The 27,972-nt window shown below is 40.7% G+C and overlaps 1 protein-coding gene across 1 annotated transcript in view; it reads right to left on the bottom strand.

Annotated features, from left to right (window-relative positions):
* Nucleotides 1-277: 277 nt before the first annotated feature.
* Nucleotides 278-27,972, bottom strand: part of SYCP2L (synaptonemal complex protein 2 like) — a 53,634-nt gene continuing 25,939 nt past the window's right edge. Inside the window, exons 22-36 of the mRNA XM_077808700.1 lie at nucleotides 25,440-25,491; nucleotides 21,103-21,158; nucleotides 19,750-19,804; nucleotides 15,477-15,633; nucleotides 14,090-14,139; nucleotides 12,631-12,727; nucleotides 11,296-11,390; nucleotides 11,071-11,140; nucleotides 8,197-8,328; nucleotides 7,037-7,158; nucleotides 5,419-5,513; nucleotides 3,101-3,200; nucleotides 2,951-3,009; nucleotides 1,974-2,043; nucleotides 278-340 (exon numbers count right to left, since the gene is read on the bottom strand). Of these exons, the coding sequence (XP_077664826.1) occupies nucleotides 278-340; nucleotides 1,974-2,043; nucleotides 2,951-3,009; nucleotides 3,101-3,200; nucleotides 5,419-5,513; nucleotides 7,037-7,158; nucleotides 8,197-8,328; nucleotides 11,071-11,140; nucleotides 11,296-11,390; nucleotides 12,631-12,727; nucleotides 14,090-14,139; nucleotides 15,477-15,633; nucleotides 19,750-19,804; nucleotides 21,103-21,158; nucleotides 25,440-25,491 (1,273 nt within the window). The remainder of the gene's footprint in view (nucleotides 341-1,973; nucleotides 2,044-2,950; nucleotides 3,010-3,100; nucleotides 3,201-5,418; nucleotides 5,514-7,036; nucleotides 7,159-8,196; nucleotides 8,329-11,070; nucleotides 11,141-11,295; nucleotides 11,391-12,630; nucleotides 12,728-14,089; nucleotides 14,140-15,476; nucleotides 15,634-19,749; nucleotides 19,805-21,102; nucleotides 21,159-25,439; nucleotides 25,492-27,972) is intronic.

The following is a 27,972-nucleotide window of genomic DNA, read 5'->3' on the forward strand; positions in this document are numbered from 1 at the left end:
TATTTGGATTTCTGTTCATCCTTGAAACTCAAATTTAAGTTGGACCTAAAAGGTAGCACTGCAAGGAACCCAAGGGTACCACTCCTTATGGACAATGGAAGGAGACACCTGAGTAATAAAACGAAGTCAAAAATAGCATTATAATTATTTTGAGAGGGGAGAGATTGAGGAAAATACATCCTCCATATTCTCCACAAGACTCAGAGTTCTTCTATAGAAACAACGTAAGGTGTGTGATGTCTTCAAAAACTGTTTTACAGTACAATATAGTGTTTTGTTAATCAGAAGCAACAACGAACACCTTACTATTTTCTTCCACCTTCTCCTGTGGATGTTCATACTGCAGGGAGAAAAAGAAGGAGTATTTTAGAAAAAAATATGAGCATATTAATATAAAGATTTTCAAATGTAATCTGGAATTAATTGAAATTTAGAAATAAATTTTTAAAACAGTTTATTTTTAATTGCCAGTTGTTCAGTTAAGGGCATAATACTGTAAGGTACTGAGCAGCTTCTGTGATGTGACAACTCCAGGTTTCAGCGTGCTGCGTTTCATTTTCAAAAGTGCTGCCCACAACAGAGCAAAGGGCTGCACTCTCTCCACTGGCAAGTGCTCGCAAAGCCACCAGTTTCATGAGAAACAGAATCCTGAATTCAGGATCTGACATGCAAGTGAAAGAAGATTTTCTTTGAAGTGCCATATTAACATCATTTTAGCTCGTATAATTATCACTAGCATATGGTTTACCTTCCTTGGCATGGGGAACTGGCTTTCTTGAGCTCCTAAAGCACCATGCACACCAACTGCATTATGCACAAATCACAAAAACCAGAAGATCCCACCGTCACAGGAATACTAAGGCAGTGGTCACAAGCTTCTAAAGCTATGCCAGAGACATTAAACAGGTCTACATATAAGAAATGAACAGTGGCACTAGTGTGTGTGTTGGGAGTGCCGAGGAGGGGTTGAGCTTGATAGAACCTTGGTAATTCATCTAGAACATTTTGAATGTTTAGTTCAGCTGTTAAACGTTCTCCTGCTGGAATCTAGCACCAGCTCAATGGCTTATGCGAAATATGTAGCTTAGATCCTTGGTAGAGTCATAATTCAGCATGAGTTTTATCATCTCCTACTGTAAAAGGAATCAATATTTATTTTAGAGATTTTTCACTTTTTAAAATTAGGGTTTGGATTTTGCTTTAAAAAATATAAAGGAAACAGGAAGTAAGAGAAAATTCGAGTGACCTTCTAGAGTTATGCTCTTTAAATAATGAAGTGACCACAGGAGAAGAAGTATTATTCTAGCACTTTAGAAGATTAATGGCTCTATTATGTCATTAAATCTTAGCCATAAGTAATAGTCCCCGGAGGAAAGTCTCTCCTTGTTCCCCATGGGTGATGGTAGAGACCTATGGGGGCACTAGAAGGAGGTATGACTGTGCCTGGCCCTTTCATGGCGTGAATGCAAGAGGAGAAGGATCGGGCAAAAGGTTAAAAATGGCACTTTACCAATTCTGCAGTTTTGTACTATTTTTAATTGGTTTCAGAAAATGCTGATTTCACTGTTCATAAGAAGAAACACCAAAGTGACTTTTTGGCAAGAAAAGGGACAAAAAACATGAATTAGGAAAATCTAATCTCAGTGCTGTTGGTTGACCTAGAGTTTGTTTCAGAACAAGCCAAAGTTTTATGATCAACATGCATCATGTTCAACAGATTTTGTAAGGAGCTGTTTTAGAGGTTGCGGAATGATGAACTGGGCTTATATGCACAGAGTGTCCCAGCCAACCATCACGAAGCATGCTGAACCAGATGATGAAACATCCTAGATGGGATATTCTTGCCTTATCTACTTAATGGAAAAAAGTTTCTCATTAACAATTCCTCAGCAAATAGATTCGTACTTCATTTGCTGATCAACTGCTCCTCAGCTCAGAATCCAGATACAAAGCTGCTGGTGTACAGCACCTACCGTTGTATTTTGTATTGTATCTTTAAAACTCCTCACAGTTTCTTCCAATACTGAATCCATAGTCTGAATCCTGGAAGAAAAATAAAGGTGGAGAATCTCATTGGATGGCCTCCTTTCAGTGTGCCCACGCTTACTGTTTCATAACTAAATCCCTGGGGTTCTCCTAACTGCAGCTCAGCAGCCAGCACAATAGCTAGCATAAGAAAAACCCTTGGACTTCTGTATCAAGTGCACCCGGCTCCCACTGTTAGCCACAGAGCGAACATGCTTTTATTTTGTCCAGTTACCCAGACTGAATAGCGAGAGCCTCCAGCCTCCTCAAGAAAACCACTTCAGAAACGTGGGGGCAAATGCAGATCAGGCATGCTCTCAAATACAGAAGATCGGGACCAGCCATCTAGCACTTCCTCAAAGATCCCAGTCAGAGACCAGCTGCTCCATAACAGAAGATACTGGAGCAGGGATGTTGACCTTGACAAGCTATTTTAAGGTGGTAAGGAGCTGTAAGGACCAATTTGGGGGAGTCAAGGGTTTCCATTTGCATTTTGGGTTTATGCAAAACCAAAACTCCAGGGAAACCTGCAAAGAACCACAGCCACGTTAGGGTTTATGAAACCTGCTAACCTATTTCAAGCACATGTGAGCAACATAAAGGTGGTCCCGTACCAAAACCTCAGATCCAAGCACCTGAAAACTATGGGACTATTTAAATCCAAATTTTGCTGCTCTGGTCCATAATTACTAGTTACAGGTTTCCAAGCAGCACTGATTAAAACAGAATAAAAGCTTGTTTCCTCTCACCAACAGAAGTTGGTCCAATAAAAGATATTATCTCGCCTACCTTGTCTCTCTAAAATAAAGTCACAGAAGTAATGACCAGCATCAGAACTGACCATTTAACTAAATAACTAAGACTGAGCAAAGATATTTCCTATCTCTAACATGACATATTTAAGAGACAGCTGGAAGATAAATACCTTTGCCTTTGATGATTACAGAAAGAGCTCAGTTTGATGGACTGTTTATTCCAAAAGTCCTACAAGAGTTTCCCAAAGAGTACACGTGTTATTTTGGAACTGGACATTCAATCCATGTATGGGTCAAAAAACAAAAAAAGACATACACACCACTGTGTCCTTCTCAAGGATGGATAAAATTTGAGTATCCTTCTCAAGATTGGCAAGTTCTTGGACAACAACCTTGTGGAAGTTCTCCAATTTATTCAGTCTGCAGGCAATAAATAGAAGTTCAACATCTTTAAAATGCAGCATTACAAGACAGCAGATGACTGCTGCAATTTGGTTTATGAATTATGTAGGCCACAGCTCTGCAGATTTGTAAGGAAAAACAAACAAAAGCAGGTGTTTTCTTTCCAACACACCATCAGCTGATTTTTTTAAAAATATCTATTTAGCAGAACGTAAACCATTTGTTACAATATAGCTAGCACAGGAAATACTATGCCAAAAAACCTGAGTATACGTCTTCAGATGAGTGCAAGAGCAACATATTGCAAAGGTAAACATAAGGAAATTCTTGGAAATAAGGCAAAAGCAGGTACATTTCTCAAGTCAGAACTATCCCCAGGGATGTACATTGCCAAGATACCACAGCCATATACACATGAGCAAGCAAGAATAATTTGCACATGGGGATTAGAGGATTCAGGGGATTGGTTATATAATGTAAAGGCTTTACCTTCCTAGGGTACGGCTTTTAGATAGGTGCCTGAACAGTACGTACCATAGGTGTTATACTAGATGGCAGCTTTTCAGTGGCCTGCACTGGACAAACATCTCTGTCCAGCTCATAGTGAGCAATTATAAAAGCACTGACTCCTGCTGCTCCTGGGCACCTCTAAAGTCAGTGGGCCAAAGGTGCAAACACATGCTTTAAGCACATTTTACAGTGGGTTTTGGCACCACAGGACAACTTCATCGGCCCCGCTCCTCTGAAGAGTATATTAATCCCATGGGCTTATCCAGGGATATCGCTGTTAAAATGGAGCCTAAAAAGAAAAGGAGTACTTGTGGCACCTTAGAGACTAACCAATTTATTTGAGCATAAGCTTTCGTGAGCTACAGCTCACTTCATTGGATGCATACTGTGGAAACTGCAGAAGACATTATATACACACATGGTCTCTGTGTATATAATGTCTTCTGCAGTTTCCACAGTATGCATCCGATGATGTGAGCTGTAGCTCACGAAAGCTTATGCTCAAATAAATTGGTTAGTCTCTAAGGTGCCACAAGTACTCCTTTTCTTTTTGCGAATACAGACTAACATGGCTGTTACTCTGAAAAATGGAGCCTGTTGCTGATCAAGCATGTCTGTTAATGGGGACACAAGGCCATCCACCAAGTTTTCCCCCAATTAAAAATATTCTACTGAATTTGAAAGTGACAGGGAGAAAGTAAACTAGGAGCTGGGTTTTCAAATCTGAAAACTGACAACACTTCCTAATTAGAAAGAGAGCAAAAGTTTTGGGTTTTTTTCCTGTTAAATGGCGGTTTCCATTTCTGACCAGTTCTAGAAAAATCTGCGTACAAAGGCACAGCAGCAGCTTTCTACCGTAAACCCACGCTAAGCTTCGGCGAGAGAAATGAACAGATTTTTATTTTTCGCTTCTGCATTTACTTTCATCAAGACAGGCGCTTGGTACCATGCGAGCTATATATTTTATACAGCAGGGATACAATGGGAGGTACTTGTATCCTGTGTAGTTTGTAAGTTAAAGGTGTAATACTTGCCATGAATTTGGAACTATTTCACACTGCCAAATCCTACACACTGACGCACATTCGTGAGCAAGGACATGAGAGATGTTCATGATTAGTCTATATCAATATTGATCCCAAACTGTGCTTGTGCATTAATTAGATTTATATTTATGCAGTTAAGCATCACAGCTTAACTGACTATAGAGATGACATTAAGAGTATGAAGAGCTTTCTAGAAATTGACTTCTGTTTCATTATTTTTCTGTTGAAAGGGGAGGCAAGTGATGTCATTTGAGTGTAACAAACGAAAAGAATTTCATGGAAGCAGACTTTTTAACCTGGACTTCCAGTCAACGGGACACAAAATGCCTCTGTTGTCCAGTCTCTTGGCTCCAGTACCCTTTGCATTGACTCCATTCTCATCCCCCTTGCAGGGAAAGTGGGTTATGCACAACATTGCCTACACATACAGCTCCACTAGTGCAGGAGGGATTCATTATACGCAAACAGCCCTACTCACCACAAACAAGTGAACATCACAGGAGCTCTCCTCCCAATGGATTTTTTTTTTAAACAAGTCAGCTACTGTCATTTTGTTTTGTAACCCTAAGAAGTGCAATACTTTACTGCCAAGTTCTATTACAAAAGGCATTCATTTTTCAGGGTTACTAGAAAACTCATGCAAATTTTAAGCTGTTTTTGGCAAGTAGCAAATTAGTTACCTGCATTGATGTATCTGATATAATAAAGCTGACACACTTTTTTCAGATGTCTTCAAAGCATTCTTTGCACAAATCTCCATTCTTTTGTACCTGGACTAGAACACAATATAGACATCTTAATATACAAATGTCAAACCAAAACAAAACACTTAGTCTAAAACTTGTCCACATATACATTTCTACTGGTTTAGCTGAACTGGTGCCACCCCTTACATGGCAAACTTATTTTGGTTTAGTTTAAACCTGCTTCTAATCAACGTAAGCTAACCTGAAATAAGACACAAACAAACAAACAATTTTTTTAAAAAAAGTGTTTACACAAAGGTTCACACTGGTTTAACTAAATCAATTTATTTTCACTCCTTTACTTATATCATTGGAACTCTGTAGATAAAGCCTTAAATTACACAGAGTATGCTACAAGTGAACATCTAACCCATAAAGAGAACAGATTACTGCCTGAGAAGTTACTAAGGGCCTTATCCTACAGTCCTTACTCACACCCTGAAGTGGGACAGAAGGGCTGCAAAATCAGACTGTTAGTTAGCACCATCTCAGGTCAACAACAACAACATGATTTTTTTCCCCCCAGTGTGTGTTGGGGTCATAACTAAGTTCCATGGTAAATCAACTGCCTCCATGTAATATAAATCCAAAGAGACATGTCTAGGTCCTTATGAGTACATCTACAGAGCATCTTGGAGCAAGCCTTCCAGCCTTGGTCAACAGGCTTGAGCCTGCAGGGTTTGTGGTGTGCTCTAAAAGTAGCAGTATAGACAGCGCTTTGAAGTTGTGACTCAGGAGGTGAAGCCCACACCCCTCCTTCCCACACCCCAGCCCAAGTAACATCTTCAAAGTGCTGTCTTCACAGCTATTTTTAGAGCACTAGTGCGAGGCCCACTAGCCCAGATCTGTTGACCCACACTGGGAGGTCTGCTCCCACAAACTCCAAAATGCTGTGTGAACATACTTGGAGGTCTACATAAGCTCTAGCTACTCAGTCAGCCTATATAGTTTTCTGACTCATTACAGAAAAGATGCTTACTTAGTTTATGGACATTACTGGTCACTGTTCTCTCTGTACAGTAGCCAATAATTTCCATAAATTAAAGAACCCACCCAAAACAATACAATTATCTCTCCCCTTCCCCCCCCTCCTGCTGTATATGTCTATGTATACACTCTAAATATATGTGTGGCCCCAACCCTGCAACCAGAAGAAGTAGGTATGCCACTATTATGTTGGGATAGGATTAAAAAGGGTTGTTCCTTTCCATCAAATTATTTGGAACATCTAAATACAATTAAATTGACATCACAGAATAAAGTTTCACTTAAAAGAACTCTCCATTCCAATTAAAACCATCCTCTCACAACCAATCCATTACCTCCCCTTGGGCATTTCTGAGAATAGCTGGGCCTTGCAGCATACCTAGATGTGGGGGAATGAGTTCCTGAATAAAGGACTCTCCAACTAACTCCCTTCCCCCAGATGTATTAATTTAAGGACAGGAGGGTCAAGCATCCCAGCTAATCAGCTGTTTGGTTGCTTTGTTTAGGTCTACACATGCCAGACACTGAATACACACTAGGAATATCATGCACACTGTAGAGTTACCCAGAATGTTTTTGTTAGTTGGTTGGTAAAGCTTTCAAAGGCAGCAATGACACCAGAATCACTGACGTCCTCATGCAGTATCTTAGAGACAAAGGTGTCATCTGAGTCATCTGATTCCCGACCTGCAAGAGAGGAAGGTGCAACTCCATGCAAAATGTTTCCCAAGCACTCAAGCAGACTTGATCCTAATTGTTATCTGTTGCACTGCAGCACATTCCTTCACTACACGAGATGCAAGTGACAACCTATGTTAGAGGCGAGACGGTGTTTCACGGTCACTCTTCCAAAGTTCTTGGAAACTGGAACAGAACAACCTCAAAATTGAGGAAGTCTGAGAAGGAGTTGTCAATCTATTACAAATGACTGTATTGTAGAACAGATATTTGGGCACCAACCAAGCATACAATGAATTAACATGTAAATATGGGGCATCAGACCAAAAAATATTGGGCTTCTTAATATCTTATTGATGAGCAGGCTTGTTTCCAGATAAACCCTTTACTAGGAATAGAAACTATGTACAGAAATGAGGCAACAAAAACATCCTGCTACTCTCTGGCTGCAACCTGCGACAGCCCCGTCCTGGGCTCCTTTGCTTCCATTCCCCAGAGGGAAGTGTGTCCCAGGAAAAGCAAAGACTGTCTCTCTTCATAAAGTGTGTGGTCTCTGCACTTTCTGGAGGACTTACTCTGTAGCACAGGCCTTGATACCACCGCTTTGCCTCTTGTGTAGTCCTTTACAGTCACTGTGCATTGATGCAACCCACTACCATTCTGATTTGGCAGTGATTTCCATGTACTTTCCACAAAAGTTGCTAGTATCTATAGAAGGGGCAAGACAGTGGGCTTGACTGTCCATTAAGTTGAAATCTGGGAGCAGGTACACTTGAAACTGCTGTCATTTCTGGACGTTTATATATCAATTCCATGCAGCTTCCACACCAGAACTTGCAAATAACGGGACCAATTCTCCTCTAATGTATACCTCTAACAGTTATTTACACTTTTTCAAGTTCACAATTTGATCCCATTAGAATGGCTCACTTTAAGAGGCGTTCACTATAGTTCTCTCTAGGTTTGGACACAAACTACAATTTCAGTCAATAAGGCCAAGTTACAAAGGTTTTGAAATGCTTGTTTTAAACACCGGCCTGGTGTTACCTGTTTGAATCTCCTTTTTCTTCTCTATTGAATCAAAAAGTTTTCTTGGCTCAGGAGAAATGCCAGGAAATGACTGATCCATTTGCCATCTTGAAAGTTTAGGCTTTTTTACGACACCACCAAGCGATTGATCTAAAAAACAATACTGGTACAGTAGAGATCTATAACTTAGTTCCACACTGAATATTTAGCAGGACTGAACAGTGGCCTACCAACCTTGCAATAGCTAGCATTGCTTTCTGGTTTACAAGAGTCTCAGTGAACAATCCAAATTTATCTGAGACACTGGTTGTACATTTCTGCAGGACAGTTTGGAGTCTCCTTATTCCTCTGCACAGGCTACCTACATCATCAGACCCTGCACAGCCTCTGCAGAACTGCTGCTTCTCCCATGCACACGTGGCTGGAAGAGTGTGCAGACAAGGGCAGTGAGTGCACATAGCCTCATGTCCACCTCTTCCAGCGTGCCAGCAAGAGCAGCTGGAGAGAGGGAAATAAGGATCACAAGTAAAACTTCAAACTTCACATACCAATTTAATGCTCTTAGGCTCATCTAAGGAGACAGAAGCCGTATTTTAAGGAGTACACTTATAAAAACAGTCCTCATTATCAGCTTTAATGATGTGCAACTGATGACGTGTGCATGGTGCAACATGTGCTTTTTGAAGTTTATCAGGGCTCGGAGAAACAGGAACTCTGTGGATTATTCCTAAACTCTGTAAGGCAGCGCACAGCAGGAGCAGCTGTGGCCCCTGAGCAGCTCATAAGCACTACAGGGCAGTGGTATCTTGGGGTGCTGGCACCCTTTCAGAGTTCATGCCGTAAATTGAATATTCAATTACGCCCCCAAGAATATCTCCAAACAAAAGCACACAGAATATCACAATGCATGTTCTCCATAAATAACCAGATAGCCACCCAATTCAATTCATAGAATCAATTCATAGAATCTCAGGGTTGGAAGGGACCTCAGGAGGTCATCTAGTCCAACTCCCTGCTCAAAGCAGGACCAATCCCCAATTTTTGCCCTAGATCCCTAAATGGCCCCCTCAAGGATTGAACTCACAACTGTGGGTTTAGCAGGCCAATGCTATGTAATAGGGTTACATTTACACTGTAGACTAGAGCTACCACAACTGCTGACTTAAAGCCACCATTAACTGCAAATGATAATAAATTCAGACACGCTGACTCCCTTCTCTCCTCTATGGTAATTCAGGAAAGTGCTAGACTGATCTGGTGTATGGGTACTCATAGGTTACATCTACACCTGGTGCAGGGGAAGGGATTCCCATCTTACACAGACACACCCACTGAAGCCTGAGGTTCACTTCCTACAGCCTGTACCTGGAAGATGAGGTCTCAGACTCACAATGGGTTTTTGGTGGGTTGGGTTTTTTTAAACCCACAGTTCCTTGGTACAACATATATACATAATAACACAGTAGCAACCTTACAGTGAACCAAGTGTTTTGTCTGGTAATTGGATCAGTGTCGAGAACGTCTGCATGAACATCACACACCAAAACCCTATTGTCGTTTAGCTAGCGTATAGCTGGTTTTCTTCCAACAAGGAAGGATGTGCTGCAGCTCCACTTGAACAGCAGATTAGAAGAGGATTATGTGAATTCATCCTCATTGAAGACATGTCCTTACATGTCACTGGTAATTTATTTACTTAGAGCAGATGACAGTAGTTTGTACTGATGCTTTTTAAGTATGGGAATTAAATATTCACAAACAGGTTGAAAACACAAGCAATATCCCATCATTAAACTGTACACAAAATAGGTCACAAGAGGGGGAAAATATATTTTAAAAAGTAGTGATTAAAGGAATTCTTTTCACTAAAGCCAGGCAAATTTGTTTGATTTTGCTTCAACTAAGATTCACAGCATTGTTAATAAGCCGTTATTACAAAACATCTTTAATGCAATAAAAGTCATTAGCGACTTGAAGAACTGAGTGACCAGGCAAGACACGAATCATGCACCACTATCAGAGTGGCATTCCATTTTGATGCCTCAGGTCAGAGAACTTGAACCCTCATGCTTCTCTAACAAGATGCTAACCCTCCACACCCTCTTGGCTTTGTCCTCTTCTAGTTGCCAGACAGTTATGCAAAGGCCACACAGAAAGTGTTAGTAGAGAAAGGTGCTAGGGAAAGAAGATCCTTGGACGTTCCTGCAGAAGCAGTGTCATATTGCAAATTACAAAGATAAAGCGTACCCTCAAGATAAATACAACTACACATACACTCTGCGACAAATTAATTGTGCTCTCTCAAAAGGACAGCAGATGGTAATCAAGCAAAACGAGAAAAGAATTCGATTTCTACATGCTGGTGCCCAACAAGAGAGCAGCTAACACCTTTCAATATTGTAAAGCCTCCACACTGTGCTTGCCTTTAGTAGAAATACTGTGTAGTAAAACGAAAACGGTCATTATTGGAAAGGGATTAAATATAAGGACAACCTTGAGCACAAAGTTTACCCTCCGCTCTTATAGCTGGGGAATATAACTGACTATTTTTAAACGAAGTGCTGATTTAATTACGTCATAGTTCCAATTCTGTAATAAGGTTCAGATTTCCCCACCCCCACCCCATTCTTAGGGTCTTTGCTCTGCGTGTCTCTGCTCAAGATGGCCTCAGTTAACCAATAATGTGACTAAAAATAAATAGGAGAGTCTTAGACAGGAGTAAAGTCGTATAAGAGCTACGGCACGGAAACAGTCTCACAATTTGCACAACAAGAAAATGAAGTCTATTCAGACACTTGACGTATGGGGGAGATTTTCAGAGACTAGGGGCAGTTAGGCACCCCGCTTCATGCAGAAAAGCTTCTGTGTTTACTTAGATGGTGTCTATTATACCTGAGCCTTTTCGTTTAAATTTGGAGACTTTATCTTCTCCTGGGAATTTACTGGATACCTCCTCATATTTCTAGAGAGAGGGGGAAAGAGAAAGGTGCATTGCATTAGCTGTGTAGACGGGAAAAAAAAAGGCCACCTCATTTCCAAACAAAACTTATTGTTGTCTAACTATTCATATTAAAAGTAATATAAACAGAATAGAACAGGGTAAAATGTAAACCTCACTTTCTTCTCTCCAGCATCAGAATAGTCATGGGAAGATGCACTTAATGGTAGTGTCAGATCATCTGCTTCCAAATCATCTGAAAGAAGTGCTTTAACTGCATAAGTGATGAATTATTAGACAGGTAATACAGGCAATCGATTTTGGATTGTATATCGACCAAGTGCATTGAATAGTGAGTAACAACCACCACCACCACCTTCTTCTACAATCAGTACGAGAGAGAGCGCTATTGTATTTTGAGCTGCAGTTGAACAGCATTCTTTCCCTTCCCAGGACTGCTGCAGTGGCAATGAGCACATCTGAAGCAAATACACGCATCACTATCTATTCCAGCAAGTATGTTCCTGGAGGGGACAAAGTAAGGCAGAGAAAAATGAAAATACTTCAGAGCGCTACATATAAAATTCTGTATTACCAGGCAAACTACAAGCAGGGACATGACCAGCAGGATAATTTTTTATGATGCTAGGACATGAGAGGAATGAGATGGCATTTTATTACAGTAGCTTTTTCAGACATGGAGACATTAGGCTGTAAAAACTGTTGGACAGACAGCTAATTTTTCCAGCCCCAAAATGTAAGGTTTAGCTTACCATAATACATCTTATCACACTGGATCCAAATATCCCAGGACACAACCGCATTGTGTATATAGATCCATAACTGCTAGTTACTTGCATACAGTAGAAGCTCTGAAGGCAGTATGTATATGTATGGACAGATACACTAATATACCTAAATTGAAATTACATTGTAAACTGTAACAGAGGACTGTTAGGAATGTTTACATCATAAGAGAGACCACTACTGTGGAATGGAAAAATCTTCAGCAAAGATTTGTTTCAAGTTTAAAACAATACAAATCATTAATCAGTTTAACAGCCTCTTTACAAATTTAAGAGTGCTATTCAGAAAAGAAAATTCCAATTTTCGTGGACTTGAGCCATTGATGTTGATGTCATATTCAGTTCCCAAGTGCCAGAAATCCTAAATCTGATTTCTTCCCCTTCCTCTCCCCTCCATCTATTGGTATTGGATATTCAAGCATGGATGACAAACCAGTCTAGCACAAAGCATAAGCATAAGCAGCCCTCCCAATGTAGTGATGAACTGAGTAGACTTGAACTTGTGTAGCAGGGAACAAAATATCGCTTAGTGCCCCCCCCCATCCAAAACAGTTTACTTAAAACACTGATGAAGTCTCACGACTGCTATGAGAGGCACAAGTGGGCAGGAATTTCTGGGGAACAGGGGGATAAAGGGAATATAAAAATATATGTGGCTTCTTTCTAGTAGACTGTATGGGAATGGGGAGGAAACAAAACACTAAATACCAGGGAGTTCCACTGCAGAGAAATCAAGCCTCATTGCACGGGATTTGATTTCCTTCTTCAGCACTTTCCTGTGCATTGTTGGTCTTGAAACACCAACCTAAAATATATGTATTTTTAAAGTACATATTTTATTCAAGAAGCAAAATAAACATTAGTAGTGATTAGGCTATTAGCATGTATAGGCTCCTCGAGGGAGATTTCCTGACACACCCAAGGGGTTTAGGAACATAAGTGCCATTGATTTGCAAGGGACTCATGCTCTTAAATCTGAGGCACTCAAAAATTTCCACTTTAGCAAGTACCAGTTACAACTCAAGTCATTCTTCATATGAAACACCACAAAGTATTTTAACGGAGAGCAGAAGAAGAGAAAATGTAAGAAGCCTGATACAAGCTTTCTGATAGTTACTGACTATTTATCATGTTTTCGCAAACATCCTTGACTTCATACAGTATCTCCTATGCTCACAAGACATGGCAATACTAACATTTGGAACAGTGGAAAAGTTTGGCATCACTATTGTCCATTATTTGAAGTGTAGTTTGGCGGCATGCCATGCAGCCTGTAGCCATGTTTATGGTCCATATTTCTGAATCAAATGGAAAAATTGATTGGGAGTGAGAGTTATCCAGGGAGTATGGGAACATGAGCCCAAAAGATGGCCAGAGGGGAGCCAGTCTACCACTGAAGGAAGTGGGACAGGAGGCTCAGACAAAAACAGAGGAGGGAGGGGAGAAGAGAAACAGTGACAGGGTAGAGGAGCACAGGGCCTGCCATGAGGTTCCAAATATTCAAATAAGCTGTTGTAGCTCATCAATGCTTATCTAAACTGAAGTATGCCCGGGTTTCCAAAGCTGATGTTGGATTATGCAGGTTAATTCCTGCCCTGCTCCCAAGAATGACAGGTAAATAAAATCTAAGTGAGGCTCATTTGCGGTAGAAATTCTATGATTTTACATGTTCCATATGCCTCTAGGCCTTAAACCTCCAACTAAAATACATCCTACCCCTAACCTCTAGCAGATTCCTTACTAAAGGTAGAGGAGAATGTAGGTAAGATCCTTTAGTGAACACTGCTTTGAAGTGTGTCGTACACACCAAGCTGCACTCCAGGACTTTCACTGCACTGTCGTGATGTCCCCCTGACTAGTTACTGTGAAGCAAACTGGTGTACTGTAAATTCACACTCTGGGTTGCTGCACAGTCACTCACCCTGTAGACAAGCCCTGAGATGCAACACACCTGCAGCTAGCAGCTCAATATACCTTGATGCTAGCAGACTAGTCTATGAATTATATGTTCCTTCAAAAGGATAAAGTATTTAGGTTGTATTTGAAAACCCACGTATAACTCTTGATATTTACCTAGCTACATGCTACGTATTCATCCCTTAACGTGCTTCACATAAGTAATGCATTAACATCAGTAGCAGCATATCTAAAAACCATAGCATCTTACTTTCTTTGTGTGGTAATCACTGCCACTACTTGCAGACGATAACGGCAACACTGTAAGAGAAAAGGTTTTATCCAATTATTGGCAACATGGCACACTTTTGCTCCTCACCTGTCAATTTACAGTTATCTGCAACATGGTTAAGTCTCATTCAATTTTATTTGGATTTTCATAATATGTACAAGGCCCAACTTAACGGCATCTCCACACTAAAATTTAAAAACCACTCATTTGCTTACAGAGCTGCCCATTAGCGCAAATTCAAATACTATTAAGACCACTTCAGCCTCGAACATCTGGGCAAAAAGGTGGACGTTGCAGCTGGTTTGGAAGGGCAACAAACCCAAAGTCGGGCAAACAAGCGCGGGGATGAATGGGAAGGGGGCTTAAAGTTGAGGGACCTTCCCTGAGGACACTCCGCTGCCATTTCATTTGTTTTATTACTACTATTACGCTTAAGGGCTCAGTCATGACTAGTTGTGCAGATCTCATCTCCCCATGCCAATGGGGGGGAGGTTCCAACCCATTCAGAAGATGATAGGTTAAACTCAAGAGGTTCAGAAACCACTGCTGATTATGGAGCACTGGAGCTGTGTCTGAACCTCTTGAGTTTAACCTATAATCTTCTGAATGGGTTGGAACCTCCCCCCCATTGGCATGGGGCGATGAGATCTGCACAACTAGTCATGACTGAGCCCTTAAGCGTAATAGTAGTAATAAAACAAATGAAATGGCAGCGGAGTGTCCTTGGGAGAGATATATGGTATATGATGTGTGAGTGAAAGACACTATCAACCTTTAGAATGTCCATTTATATTTTATTGCAGAAGTACCCAGAACAGAAGATGAGCACTCATGAGTCTGAAAAAGTAAAGAAGTCAGCAGCCTCTTTCTGCAGCAGGTTCGGTTTCTGCTGGGTTTGAAGATGCAGCCCCATCTAGCTGGCATTTCAGCAATCTTAAAGAGACAAAGGCATGGAAAATTGTAGCAGAGTCCCCAACCTCCAGGAAAGCTCATAACATTCTTGCTGGGCAGAGATAGAAAGCCATACTTTGAACATTGCCACTACCTGAGCATCTATGAGCACCCCAGGATCTCATTTTATACCTAAAATTACAAACATGTGTTGTTAAGAACCGATGCACTCCCTCAAGGCAGAGACAGGCAGGCAAAAATCTTGGCCAACTCTTCCCTAACCTATTAGAATACCAGCATGATTTTAGTCTTGTGCAAACTGGGCCACAGCCAGTCAGTTTTCATTCAAGTCCTCAGTCTCACAAACACTGCCCAACCGAAACCAAGACTTGGACGTTTTCACCATTCAGTTTACACCTTTGTTACACAGTAGGTTACATCAGCTATGTTGTGTCACACATGACATAGCCCTTACCTTTTAATTTACTTCTGACCCTTGGCCTTCTTCGGGTATAATCTAGGGTTTTTGTTAACGATTTTTTCTGAGAATCTAGGATCCAGCTCTTTTCACTCTGACTATTGCTTGGAGAGTCGCGATTACTTTCGGAGAAAAGATGTTTCCTATAATCAGACTAAATATACTAATAAGTCAGTTCTAACTTCCAAAAATGAATGGCAGTGCAAATCTTTTCACCAGCAGATCAGCAGAGGCCCACCACACCACCCTGTGTGGAGGGAGGGGCCCAGACCTCTGGCTCCAGCCCAAGCCTGGAAGGGTACACTGCAATGAAACAGTCCCGCAGCCCGAGTTCCGCAAGCACAAGTCAGCTGGCATGGGCCCATTGTGAGGGTCTAGTAGCTGTGTAAACATACCCTAAGTGTCTAAAGCGGTCGGTCCAGCACCTCTTATCAGTATTAAGATCACATGCACGTTTAGGGTGCAGGTGCAGCCACCACCAAATCGTAATTTCAAGACAGCAATAAAGTCTCCAGTGGATGCAGGTTTTTCTTTGCTGTGTAGACACTCTCAGCTGCTCTGAATCACAAAACAATAGCAGCACGCAACATAAGGACTGTCAATAGAAACCGTTAGCCCGTGGCAAATGGAGTATAAATCTACCCCACACTAGCCTACCATGGCCTGTCAGCATGCACCCAGCCAGGGCCGTCCCTACCTATTTTGGTTCCCTATGCAGCCCCAGACCTCTGCGGGGGTGGGGGAGGGGAGAAGGCTGGCCACTTCCTACAAGAAGTGGAGTGACCTGGCCCCAGCCTGCTCTGCTCCCCTGGCTCCGAAGCTTGGGGGGGAAAGGGGGGAACTGCCCCAAGCACTTGCCGGCAGCACAGCTGGGGCTGGGTCGCTCTACAAATTTCCTGGTGCCCTACGCAGCTGCGTACTTTGTGTATGGGTAAGGATGGCTCTGCACCCAGCTGATGGGTGTTATCAGTTCATTAGAGTGCTTTGAGCTAGTCTGCTTTGAAAACAGGACTAACTCAAAATGTTCTAACAAACTTAACACATGTCAGCAGGGCGCACATGGACAGTTAGACTATGGTAGGCTAGTGTGGGGAGAGTTACACCACAGTTTGCCACAGTGTAACTGTTCATGTAGACAAGCCCCTCAGCCCCATCAATAAAGCCCCGTTCCCTGCTCACCTATCTCAGGCTCCTGTATAATACAGGCCATAGAATGGCACCAAAATAATACCTAGAGCAGCTCTCTCAGAACAACATCTAATCTTGATTTTAAAATGGTCAGTGATGGAGAATCCACTACAACCCTAGGTAAATTGTACCACTGGTTAATTACTCTTACCATTAAAAAAATTACACCTATTTTCAGTCTGAATTTGTCTAGTTTCAACTTCCGGTCATTGGATCATGTTAGAACTTTTTCTGGTTGATTGTAGAATCCATTATTAAATATTTGTTTCCCATGTAGGTACTTACAGACTAATCTAATCATCCCTTAACTTTCTCTTTGTTAAGCGAATGAGCTCCTTAAGTCTATCACTATAAAGGCATGATTTCTAACCCTTTACTCATTCTCATGGCTCTTTTCTGAACCCTCTCCAATTTATCAACATCCTTCTTGAATTGTTGACACCAGAACTGAACACAGTATTCCACCAGCAGTTGCACCAATGCCAAATACAAAGGTAAAATAACCTCTCTATTCCTACTCAAGATTCCCCCTATTTTTGTATTCAAGGACTGCGCTACCCTTTCGACCACAGCATTGCAATAGGTAGGTGCTCATGTTCAGCTGATTAACCATGACAACCCCCAAATCTTTTGCCAAGTGTCCTCTGAGTATGGCCTACATTCTTTGTTCTAAATGTATACATTTAGATTTACCTATACTAAAAATACATTGTTTGCTTGCAACCAACTTACCAAGTGACCCAGGTTACTCTGTATCAGTGACCTGTCCTCTTCATTATTTACCACTACCCCAATTTTCAGGTCATGTGAAAGCTTTATCAGTAATAATTTTATATTTTCTCTGAGGTCATTGATTTATAGAGTAGGGTCAAAAACTGATCCCCTGTGGTACCCTGCTGGAAACATGCCTACTCAATGATGAGTTCCCATTTACAGTTACATTTTGAGACCTGTCAGCCAGATTTTAATCCATTTAATATGTTCCATGCTAATTTCATACTCTAGTGGGTTTTTTTAAATTAAAATCAAGTTAAATACCTTACAGAAGTCTATTATATCAACATTATTACTTTTGTCCACCAAATTTATCATCTCACAGAAGATATCAAGTTAGTTTGAGAAGTTCCATTTTCCATAAACCTAAGGTATTGGCATTAATCGCTCTCCTTTAAGTCAAGTCTCATATCAGGCACTACATTATTTCGCCTAGCATCAATGTCTGACTGACAGGCCTATAATTACTCAGGTCATCTCATTTATCCTGTTGAAATATTGGCATAACATTAGTTTTCTTCCAGTTCTCTGGAACTGTCCCAGTGTTCCAAGACAAAATAATCATTAATAGTCCAGTGAGCTCCTGAGCCAGCTCTTTTAGAAACTCTTGGATGCGGATTTAAAAATGTCTAACTTTCATAGATGCTCTTCCTGAGATATTAGTGGAATAGATAATGTGTTACCATATGACTAAATCATCTGTTTTTCCCCCAAATATTTATTGAACACTTTTGCCTTTACTGCATAATTATTAATAATTCTACCATTTCCTTCTAGTAACAGACCAATACCATTGCTCAGATTCTTTTTGTTCCTAACATAATTTTTTTTTAAACTCCTTCTTACTATCCTTAACTCTGCTGGCTATAGATTTCTTTGTATCCCTTTGCTTCCCTTATCATTTTTCTTCAATTTATAGATTCTGATTTAGACTCCTTACTATCAACTGCCCCTCAAACCCCAATTTGCAACCATCTCCACTAGCTGCCTTCTCTTCCTCTCAAAACCGGTTTGGGCTTCTCTCTCGATTACGACTTTTTGGGCCAGTAAAATGTTCTTACACAATTCCCGATCACTCACATTTTTTCAGATTAAGCTCTTCCTTCCAGTTGTTTTCAGCTTTGTGAAATTAGTCTTTTTAAAGCACCAAGTATATACATATTACTGGACAATATGGGACTTCATTCTGTTTGCATATTATAAATGTGATTTAGTTAACGTCACTTGTACATAATCTAATTTTTAGTTCTGTCATCCTCTTGTCTGTTAAAACAAGGTCTAATATTCCAATACTTTGTAAGATTAGGAAATTGTCATCTATAATGTTCAGAAATTCCAAGGATGCTTTAGTCCTGGCAGCATGAGACCTCCAGCATGTGTCACTCAAACTGAAGTCCCCCATGGATCATGCAGCTTCTTTCTCCTACACCTTATAGATAGGGGTGTAAGGAGCCGGTCATCATGTTTCCTTGGTGTCTGCTACAGACCACCAAATCACACAACTAATACCCCATCTTGAACTTTATCTATTAGCACCTTAATCCATAAGCATTTAAAATCATTTTCTTCTAAGTTATCAGTGACTCAGAAACTGGTAATGCCATTTTTGACAGGGAATTGCACTCCTCTTCCCTTTGGCCCACGTGATCCTTCCTAAATTGATTTTAGCATGCCAATCATCTAGGACCATAATGTGAACCGTCCCACCAGGTTTCAGTAATACTAACTAGATCAAATATTCTCTCATAAAATGAGCAATTACAGTTCCTCTTGTTTGTTATCCAGGCTCCTACCATTGGTGTATAGGCAAATGAATGATTTTTTTTCTTCATGTTGTTTAGTTCCTTGATTAAATTTTGTTCTCAACATCTTGATTTTTTTTTGCTGAGTGGTCCTATCTTCCTTCTTTTTACACTCCCATTTTATTATTAGTTTAACCCCCTCCTGACTACTCAAGCCTGGCTGTCTGGGCATCAGCTGTCTGACTTCAGATCCAGAGCACTGGGAACAAGAGAGTGCATGTAAATTTTCAGTTAAGTGGTGGTCACGACCCCACAAAGAGTGCAGCATAGGTGCTAGCTCCCACAATAGGTTCTCCAAAGGTATGGAAGTTTGATTAGCTGAGAGAAAGTTATCATGCATTTGAATAAATCTGGGGAAGGTTCACCATCACCAATTTTAACCTCTCCATTTCCCCAAGTGAATTTAAACAGGCCATGCTTTCAGTTTATTTACATGCAGAAATAGGCCACTTAATATTTACACATATGCTCTATACAATCTACCATAATTAATATATATTACCTACCGGCCTTCTCTCTAGTTTGGTTGATTCCCGTTTCATGTTTCCATTTTCATGACTTCTGTTGAGTAATCCACAATTATGCATGTTAGAACTAGTCAATGAAGCTCACAACAAATCATGATGGATTGGGAAAGATATGACCATTCTGCAAGCAGGAGCACTGCCAACCCTATGTATTCAAAAATCATGAGTCAAACAGAAATAAGATTTTTTTAAAATACTTAATTGTGGAGTTTATTTGCTTTCTGGTTTCTGAGTCTTTAGGATGCATTCATTTCACAAGTTCAACTTTTTCCCTGCAACACTCAGGACCAGAAGTTTTTAATATTTTTTTTTAAATGGAAGTCAAGATTCTCAGGCCAGTTTCTTGATTCCAGGTGCTGTTGCTTTAAGAAAGATACCAACTACTGTGAGCCTCAGGATAAAGATGTGAGAGTTGGCAACACTGCAGGAACAGCTTGCGTTAGCCAGGGGTCTGAAGGGCAAAGGAAGATAAGGGGGATATGTTTGAGCTTAGAAAAGGGTGACTATGGAAAATCTTTTATAACACTCTCCTGGCTGATCCTTTTGTAGGCACCAGACTTCAAAGTATCCAGCCTCTTTCCCATCAGAAGACAGATGTCTGGTTAGTGATGCATCTGATGAAGTGAGCTGTAGCTCATGAAAATTTATGCGCAAATAAATTTGTTAGTTTCTAAGGTGCCAATAGTACTCCTTTTCTTTTTTAAAAAACAAGAAGAATAGCAGAGAACACCAATTCCTCAGATGCACAACTCCCCCCACCCCTCTGAAAAAGGTAGTCATAACAGCAGCCATCATTTAGAGGCAAAAATGAAGGCCAGATCCTACTTTCTATATTAACACAGGTAGTTATTAAACAAGATTTAAAGGGGCATCTAAAGCTACGTGCCTAAGTGGCCCGATTTTTCCAGAAATGCTGAGCCCCTCACAGCTCTCGTTAATTTCACAGGGATGCTGAGAGTGGTGTAACTAGCACTGCTGGAGAAGCGGGGGAAAAATCAGGCCATTTTAGTTGGGTGCCTAATATTAGGCACCCAAGTTAGAAAATCTCAGGCACTGAATACAACAGGATCTCTTTTGTAAAAAGACCTAACAGGATTCGGACGGTTATTCTCTTCTCTCAGTCTTTCTGTATCAGATACAATACCAACAACAAAGATATTTCTAATGTGTCCACCACCATTACACCTAGGTAAGGAACCACCTTCAGAAAAATATATTGGCATCTTCCTTTTTGTTCTAACTTTATAAAAGCAACATCTTCTTAAAAAAAAAAAAGACACTGTGTTCTTTACCAATGCAAGATGTTTCTATGAAAAAGATATGGTGCTGTACCTCTGGTTTTGTAAAGAAATCTTCTGGCCAAGAATTTTTTGTTTCGCTTCAGTGACCTAAAATAGAAGCCACGTATTTTAAGTTTCAATATCTCATACAATATTCTATTAAATGAATACATGTCAGGTCTTGGAAGGGATAAAGAGGGAACTGACTAAAAATATTCCAGAATAAGACTGCTTTTTAAATGGGAGGAATTAGTTAAGTGAAACAATATAGTGCGAGATAGAGGTTTCTCAAAACAGCATTTTTTCACTTTTGCCTTGCTTTATTACGAAAAGAATTCTGAATCACAGAATATATTACTAAAATGGTATTCAAATCAGGATAACCCTGATAATTGCCAAGGCACTCTGGATAAAACACAAAATGCTAGACATGGCAAATGTTGGCTAAAGATATTGCTGTTTATCTCAGTCTAAATAAGTGTAACATATTGTAGAATGTAGGAGAGTAGTACTTTATGCTGACACCTAGTGGTAGTATTGAAAGATGTAAGGTGCCAAATACTTGACTGAGATTCAGATTTTTCCTTTCAGCTAGAATTTGAGAGGCATTAAACCAGGAAGAGGTAATATTTGAGTGGATAGCAAGCATAGGGGCAGTAAATGGAATCTGGCCGAGAGCAGTTAAACTGCTGTTAGTTACAATAACCTCATTTCTTTGCACCATCTGTTTAAATATTTCACTACGTGCTGATTAACATAGAAGTTCAGTGAATTCCTAGGAGAACAGTTGAGTTTTGACACTTGGCTCTGCATTTTTCTTTACATTACATCAAAAGCACTTAAGGTGCATCAACATTAGCAAACATCTTAACGTCATTAGCAAAGGTCTTAATGGTTAGTCTCTAAGGTGCCACACGTACTCCTTTTCTTTTTGCGAATTATGTTAATGTTTCACCAGTGTTGAAGATGCACCAGTTCTACTACCAGCAACAGAAGCTTTAGGGGCACCTATATTCACCACAAAACAAACAAGAATTCTCCAGCCCTAGTGGCACTTAGTAGACTGGTCTTACCTTATGTAGGCTAGTTAATGTTACACACACACAAAATTATTTCTGAAAACAAACAGTGAAGTTGCAAAGCAACTCTAGAGTTAAAATGCCAGAATTAAAGTTATCCATGCAACCTTAATTCAACTCCCTTGTGTGTATGTATTGTGAAACAGTCATCATTTACATGATCACGTACTACTTTTTCCACCAGATTCATGCCTCATTCAGTGCACAGGATGGACAGTACTCACGTAACAAGCAGCTATTCAGTTTTTCATTTCCTCCTCATTGTTCAATGTGTGACCCCAGGCCTTATTTTACTGCACACTATTCAAACCCTGAAAACAGAATTATTAATTTCCTCATGGGCTTTTCCTGGTGCCCATCTCAATAGTATCCGAGTATTGCACAAACATTAGTTTATCTCTACAATGAGGGGGTATGATCTCATTCTTACCAATGGGGAACTGAAGCACAGAAGGATGAAGGTCAAAAATATCCACTCATTTTGGGTACCCAGTTTGTGATCCCTAGGAACTCATTTCCCCCACTCCCAGAGTCTTTAGCTTTATATAGCACTTTATACATACAAAGCACAGCTCCCATTGATTTCAACTGACTGAGTGCTCAGCACTTCTACCAATGTAAATAAATAGGGTGTCAAGTCAGCCATTCAACAGCCAGGGGATCATCCCTTCTTTTCCTGCAATCCTCTGCCTCAGTCACCACACACATTCCAACTTATGCAACAAATGAAGCAGACGTCCTAAAGTCTTTCACCACACACCCCGATCCAGCTCCAGCCTGGGTACTGAATGAGGCAAGGGTCCTGCAGAAAAAAATTATGATGTGATCATGATCATAATGTATACATGACAGAGCTGAGGCTGAATCCCTGGTATTTTCTATCTTGTGAAGGCTTGTCTTTATAATATCCTTTTAATTTAGGTTTTTGTGTGCAGTTTTCTCTTTTTTTAAAAAAAAACAAACAGTCTTAAATAAAAGAAACTTAATCTTGTTGCATCATACTGACACCACCCTGGGTAGAGTGGAAACTTTTAGATCCACTGGGGAGACATCTGCCACTTGAAATTACAATGCATTAGTAGGTTATCATCCTTTCTGTGGACCACCACTAGATGAGAATGTGAGACCCAACAGCAGAGGAATGGTGAGACTCAGGAATCTTTGGCTCTGTTTCAGGCTCTGGAGAGTAGTGTTTTCCATAGGGCACTGAATCTTTTGCCCACCCCTCCCCACCTCATCCTCCCCACCCCATGCCTGACTCCTATCTCTGTGCCAGTCCTGTCTCTTCCCCACCCTGGCTCCTTATCCCAGCCTCCTTCCCCAGCCAGTCCTAGTCTCCTCTGCTAGACTTTGCATCCCAGTTCCCCTAGGACTTTATATATCCCTTTCACCCTTCTTGCCAAATCGTTCTCAGTTCCTGCCCACCCAGCTTCCCATCCTGTCTGTCTCTCTGCCCCCGACCTACCATCCAGTGGCTCCTGCACCCATGCTCACATTCCTTATCCCCACTGGCTCCCAGTCCCTCTTCTTTGCCATCCCATCCAGTCTCAGTGAAATTCTCTCTCACACACACACCCCTCTACCCCTCCTTGTTCCATTCTCTTTCCTCAGCCAAACCCAGTTCTCAACCAATACTTTGACTTCCCATCAGAAATGTCCCCCCTCCCCAATTCCACCTCCATTCCCTCATCTGAATGGCTCCTAGTCTTCATGTCCAGCCTGTCCCAGTCTCCTCTCTCCCCTCTACTTTCAGTCCCACTGTCCTTGCCAGGCCAGCCTCCAGACCCTCCCACCATTGCCAGCCTCCTTCCTAATCTACCCACACCAAGTCCAGCTCTCATGCCCTCTGCATTTGACTCAGGCAGCTTTCTTCTCCATGCTGCCTGGGCATCATAAGGGTGGAAGGGGCATTGAGAGCATGAGAGAGAGAGAGCGAGCGCACGAGTGCCTCGCTGCTTTCAGTTCTGGTGCCCAGACCTGGATCTGGCCTGCAGCAGCCCAGAGCTGCAATTGCAGAGAAAGTCCTCCAGAGCCTCTGGCTGGAACATGCTCAGGATGGATGGAATCTTCAGAGAATTTTAGCTGTGCTTCTCTAGCAAGTCCCAAGTACCTACAAATTGTAACTTTTCAAAGGCTTAGAACTCTTTTCATGGGGATGAAGAGCGGCACATCCCTCATAAAGGCTATTGACCCCACCAGCTCCCGATACACACACCAAATTTCAAGTCCATGCTCCCAAATATGGAGTGTTAGAACGTCTCAAACAAAAAGGTCACCAGAATTTTAGTGTGTGCTACCACTATTTTTCCCTAGCATTGTTCTCAGAAGTGACAACCATTTTGGTTTAACTTTTCCAAAACATTTCAGCCTGAGGCAGACCCCCAGCATGGAAAATTTCAGCCAAAATGGTTAAAGTCAGAAAAGTTATAAGCAATTGAGAACAGGATATGAAAATGAGAAGGGTCAGGCAACCATAATACCAGCCCTGCCTATGCAACCACTTTGAAGGATAGGGATGAAAGACTATTTTTGTATGCTACCAAATGGTAATGATAGTTACTGTAACAAAAATCAGAGGTTTCATGTGTGGAAGCTATCCTGAAGGAAGTTACCAGAAGTACTCAGTAACTTCTTGTAAAGACCTAGACCATTCATGCAACTTTTTGGCTTTCATTAAAGTTCTTGACAAGTTTCAGGCTTAAGTCTGACACCTATTTTATAATGAAGAATGTCTTCTCAATTATTGACTTATTTGGGGTTTCTCAGCCTGTGAGATATGACCACCTTCCATTTCTCTATGGCAAAACCGGGATCCCAAAACCTTCTGTTGTAACATGGAGTCATGATATGAAAGCAGCTGAGAACCACTGACTTTAGTTCATCCTCTCTATCCAGGCAAGGGGAAAAAATTGACTATTTAAACACAGCAAGATATTCTCAACCTCATTTGAATCAAGTTACTGTCCGTTGGTAAGGAAAACAAACTTGATGGTATGGACTCAAATGGCTGCACCATATTACATCCACTACAACCTGCAACACATTAGGACTACTCCTTCAGATAGAAGCACAAGCTTTTGCGTCCAATCCTATGAAATGAGACATGAGTCTCACATCTCGTTTTCATCCATATCTATCATCGTTTGTTCCTAGCTTATAGGATCAATTTCAACCCTCTCAGAAAAACTTTTCACTTCATCTGCAGTTAAGAGACGCAGCCTGTTGAAACTTATTACTGTCAACTGGTTGTTGAATATAAAGCAAATGTGATGGTTTTCGTTTCTATGCCAATATTTTCCCCAAACTTTACCTTCTCATAATTCAGAGAGTCAGATGAATTTTCAAAGTCATAGGAATTCATCCTGCAAAGCAAAATGTACTTAATATGTGAAATGTTTCTGGCATACAATTATGAAAGAACACTCAACCTGCATAACTTCACTAAAAATAGAGTGCTGAAAAAAACTGCAGCCATTTACAATATTTATCATTAATATTATACACAGAGTTCATGTATCTAAAACTTACCAAGATGCATTAACAACAGTCTAAGCAAGCACTTATCCCTTCCTCCTTATCACTATACTTTTCTTGTGTTTGGTTCTCATGCCTTTTTTCCTTAGAAAGTAAGTTCAAGACAATTTTGCATCTTTTATAGGTCCTTTAAGCCAACCTAGCATGTTACAATATGTAAATTAGGTATCTCTCTGCTCCCCAAAAGCCATCAATAATAGTAGAGAAAGGCAAGAAAAAAATATCACTAGTGTATGCTGATGGGATTTTGAAAAGAACCCAAGAGGCTTTCAAAGGGACCTTTTCCCTAGCCACTTCTGAAAACGTCACCTCTTAATGGTTGCTCTCTAGTCACATCTCTATATCGCATCTTGAAATAGGCCTCATATTTCCCCAACATTAGTAAGAGTGTGTAAAATCAGTGTTTCTGAGATTCAGCACCACTGTAAAAATTAGCTGTCAAAATGGCTGTGTATTCTACTCTTCTGTTTAACAGTGGAAGAGTGGTGCACACACAGAACTAGGTCCTTTCTCCCATGCTGCGGATTCCCAACAGGAAAGATGGAAGCTGCTTTGCTTTTAGAACTGCATTGGATAGAACACTAGAGTGGAGCAATCCTGCAGTGGCAGAGTGACGGAGGGCTAGACAGCCTAGTATTTCATCTTCTCCATTCCTAATGTCTGTGAAGTCAACCCCTTTCTCAACAGGAGGCACCTGTTGTGACAAATTCAAATATTCACTAAGATTTCTATGTTTTAAACCAAACATTTTCTATGTCAATTATTCAGTTTCCATCCACAACCAATTCAAAAATTCAGCTAAGTTCTTTTTTTGTTTGTTTGACATCTGATTTTTGAACACTTGGGGATTGAAACTGCCACATTTTTAGCTATCTGCAGTGTAAACCTCAATATCATCCTAATTTTAAGGACAACAACAATTCTCAGTGTTACTAGAACAAATAAGAATCTGACAAGCGTTATACATATGAAGCATAGACACATCACCTAAGGACACAAAAAGAACACCCAGATACTGTGGAGAACTTTGTGAGGGAAGTTGCTGTCCCTACAAGCAGCAGTAAATTGTTTCCATAGTTTAAATGGTATAAATTGTGTTTGAAACAACACCCAGTCATATGGATGGATAAGCTTTAGCAATGGTTTCTTCCTTGCTGTTTTTCTGCCTGCAGACTCAAGCCAATAATGCCTGAGTTTATAGTGGTATGGCTCTCAGAGATGTAGACACTAAAAAGATTATATTCAGATTTTAGAGAAAATAGATGTATTTGAAAGAAGCAACTAAATGCTTTCATTTTCTATTGTCTTCATGTGTGAGTGATTGTCTAAACCCACTAAATGGAGCCAGTCAGCTAAACCCCATTATGATGAAGGTAGCTTAACTGTAGCTCACAAAAGCTTATGCTCAAATAAATTTGTTAGTCTCTAAGGTGCTACAAGTCCTCCTGTTCTTTTTGCGGATACATACTAACATGGCTGCTACTCTGAAACCCATTACCTCTCAGCCTTTTAGAAGAATTTCTCCAAGTTTCACTTTTAACTAACTAGTCTAGAAAATGGCAGTCAGCATCCTTTGCTACAGCAGACCATGAAGTAGTCCATGTATGCCTTTAGAATCCAAAACAACCGGATTTTAATCCGGTGGCTCACAGAGTGGTGTTGTGTTGTTGCCGTGGCACGGGGAGCAGCTCAGGAGCATGGTGTTAAAGCATGGCACTCTGGCTATCCTCTGCTTCCTGGGTCCCTGAAGGGATCACTCAAAAGCTAGACAGACCCCTCCAAAACCTAATTATACCATCAGTCTAGTGTTTTCAAGTTTAAAATATAAAAAAAAACCACTATATAATACATGCAAAAAAATTATCGATGGAACTCGTTACTATATGATGTCAGATAACTTAATTTCAGAGCAGATTAGACATTTGCAAATTAAGTCACTGGCAGCCATACTAAAGTAAATTTACAGAGGCCACCAGTCTTCCTCTTTCAGGGCATAAATATAATCAGTGGGAGTCAAGAAGAAATTTCCTCTGTGGCAGATCAGTTAGCTCTTGTATGTTATTGGCAGTGTAGGAATGGATCCTCCTCTGAAGCACTGGTAACCTCAACCAGACTGATTAATTGCTATACTGGAAAATATCACTAGAGGGCATGGCTGCTCTAGTCAGTCAGTTTACACTTGATTTTAGCCGAGAGCAGCCGAGAAGCATTTTTTACTTAAATCAGTTTTTAACACTGAACACGAATGCTAGAAAATTTAAGCTACAGTGCACCAAGGTTTAGTACACGTTCAAGACTCATATACTGTA

This window comes from Eretmochelys imbricata, chromosome 2, assembly GCF_965152235.1.
Source record: "Eretmochelys imbricata isolate rEreImb1 chromosome 2, rEreImb1.hap1, whole genome shotgun sequence".
Classification (NCBI taxonomy): Eukaryota; Metazoa; Chordata; order Testudines; family Cheloniidae; genus Eretmochelys; species Eretmochelys imbricata.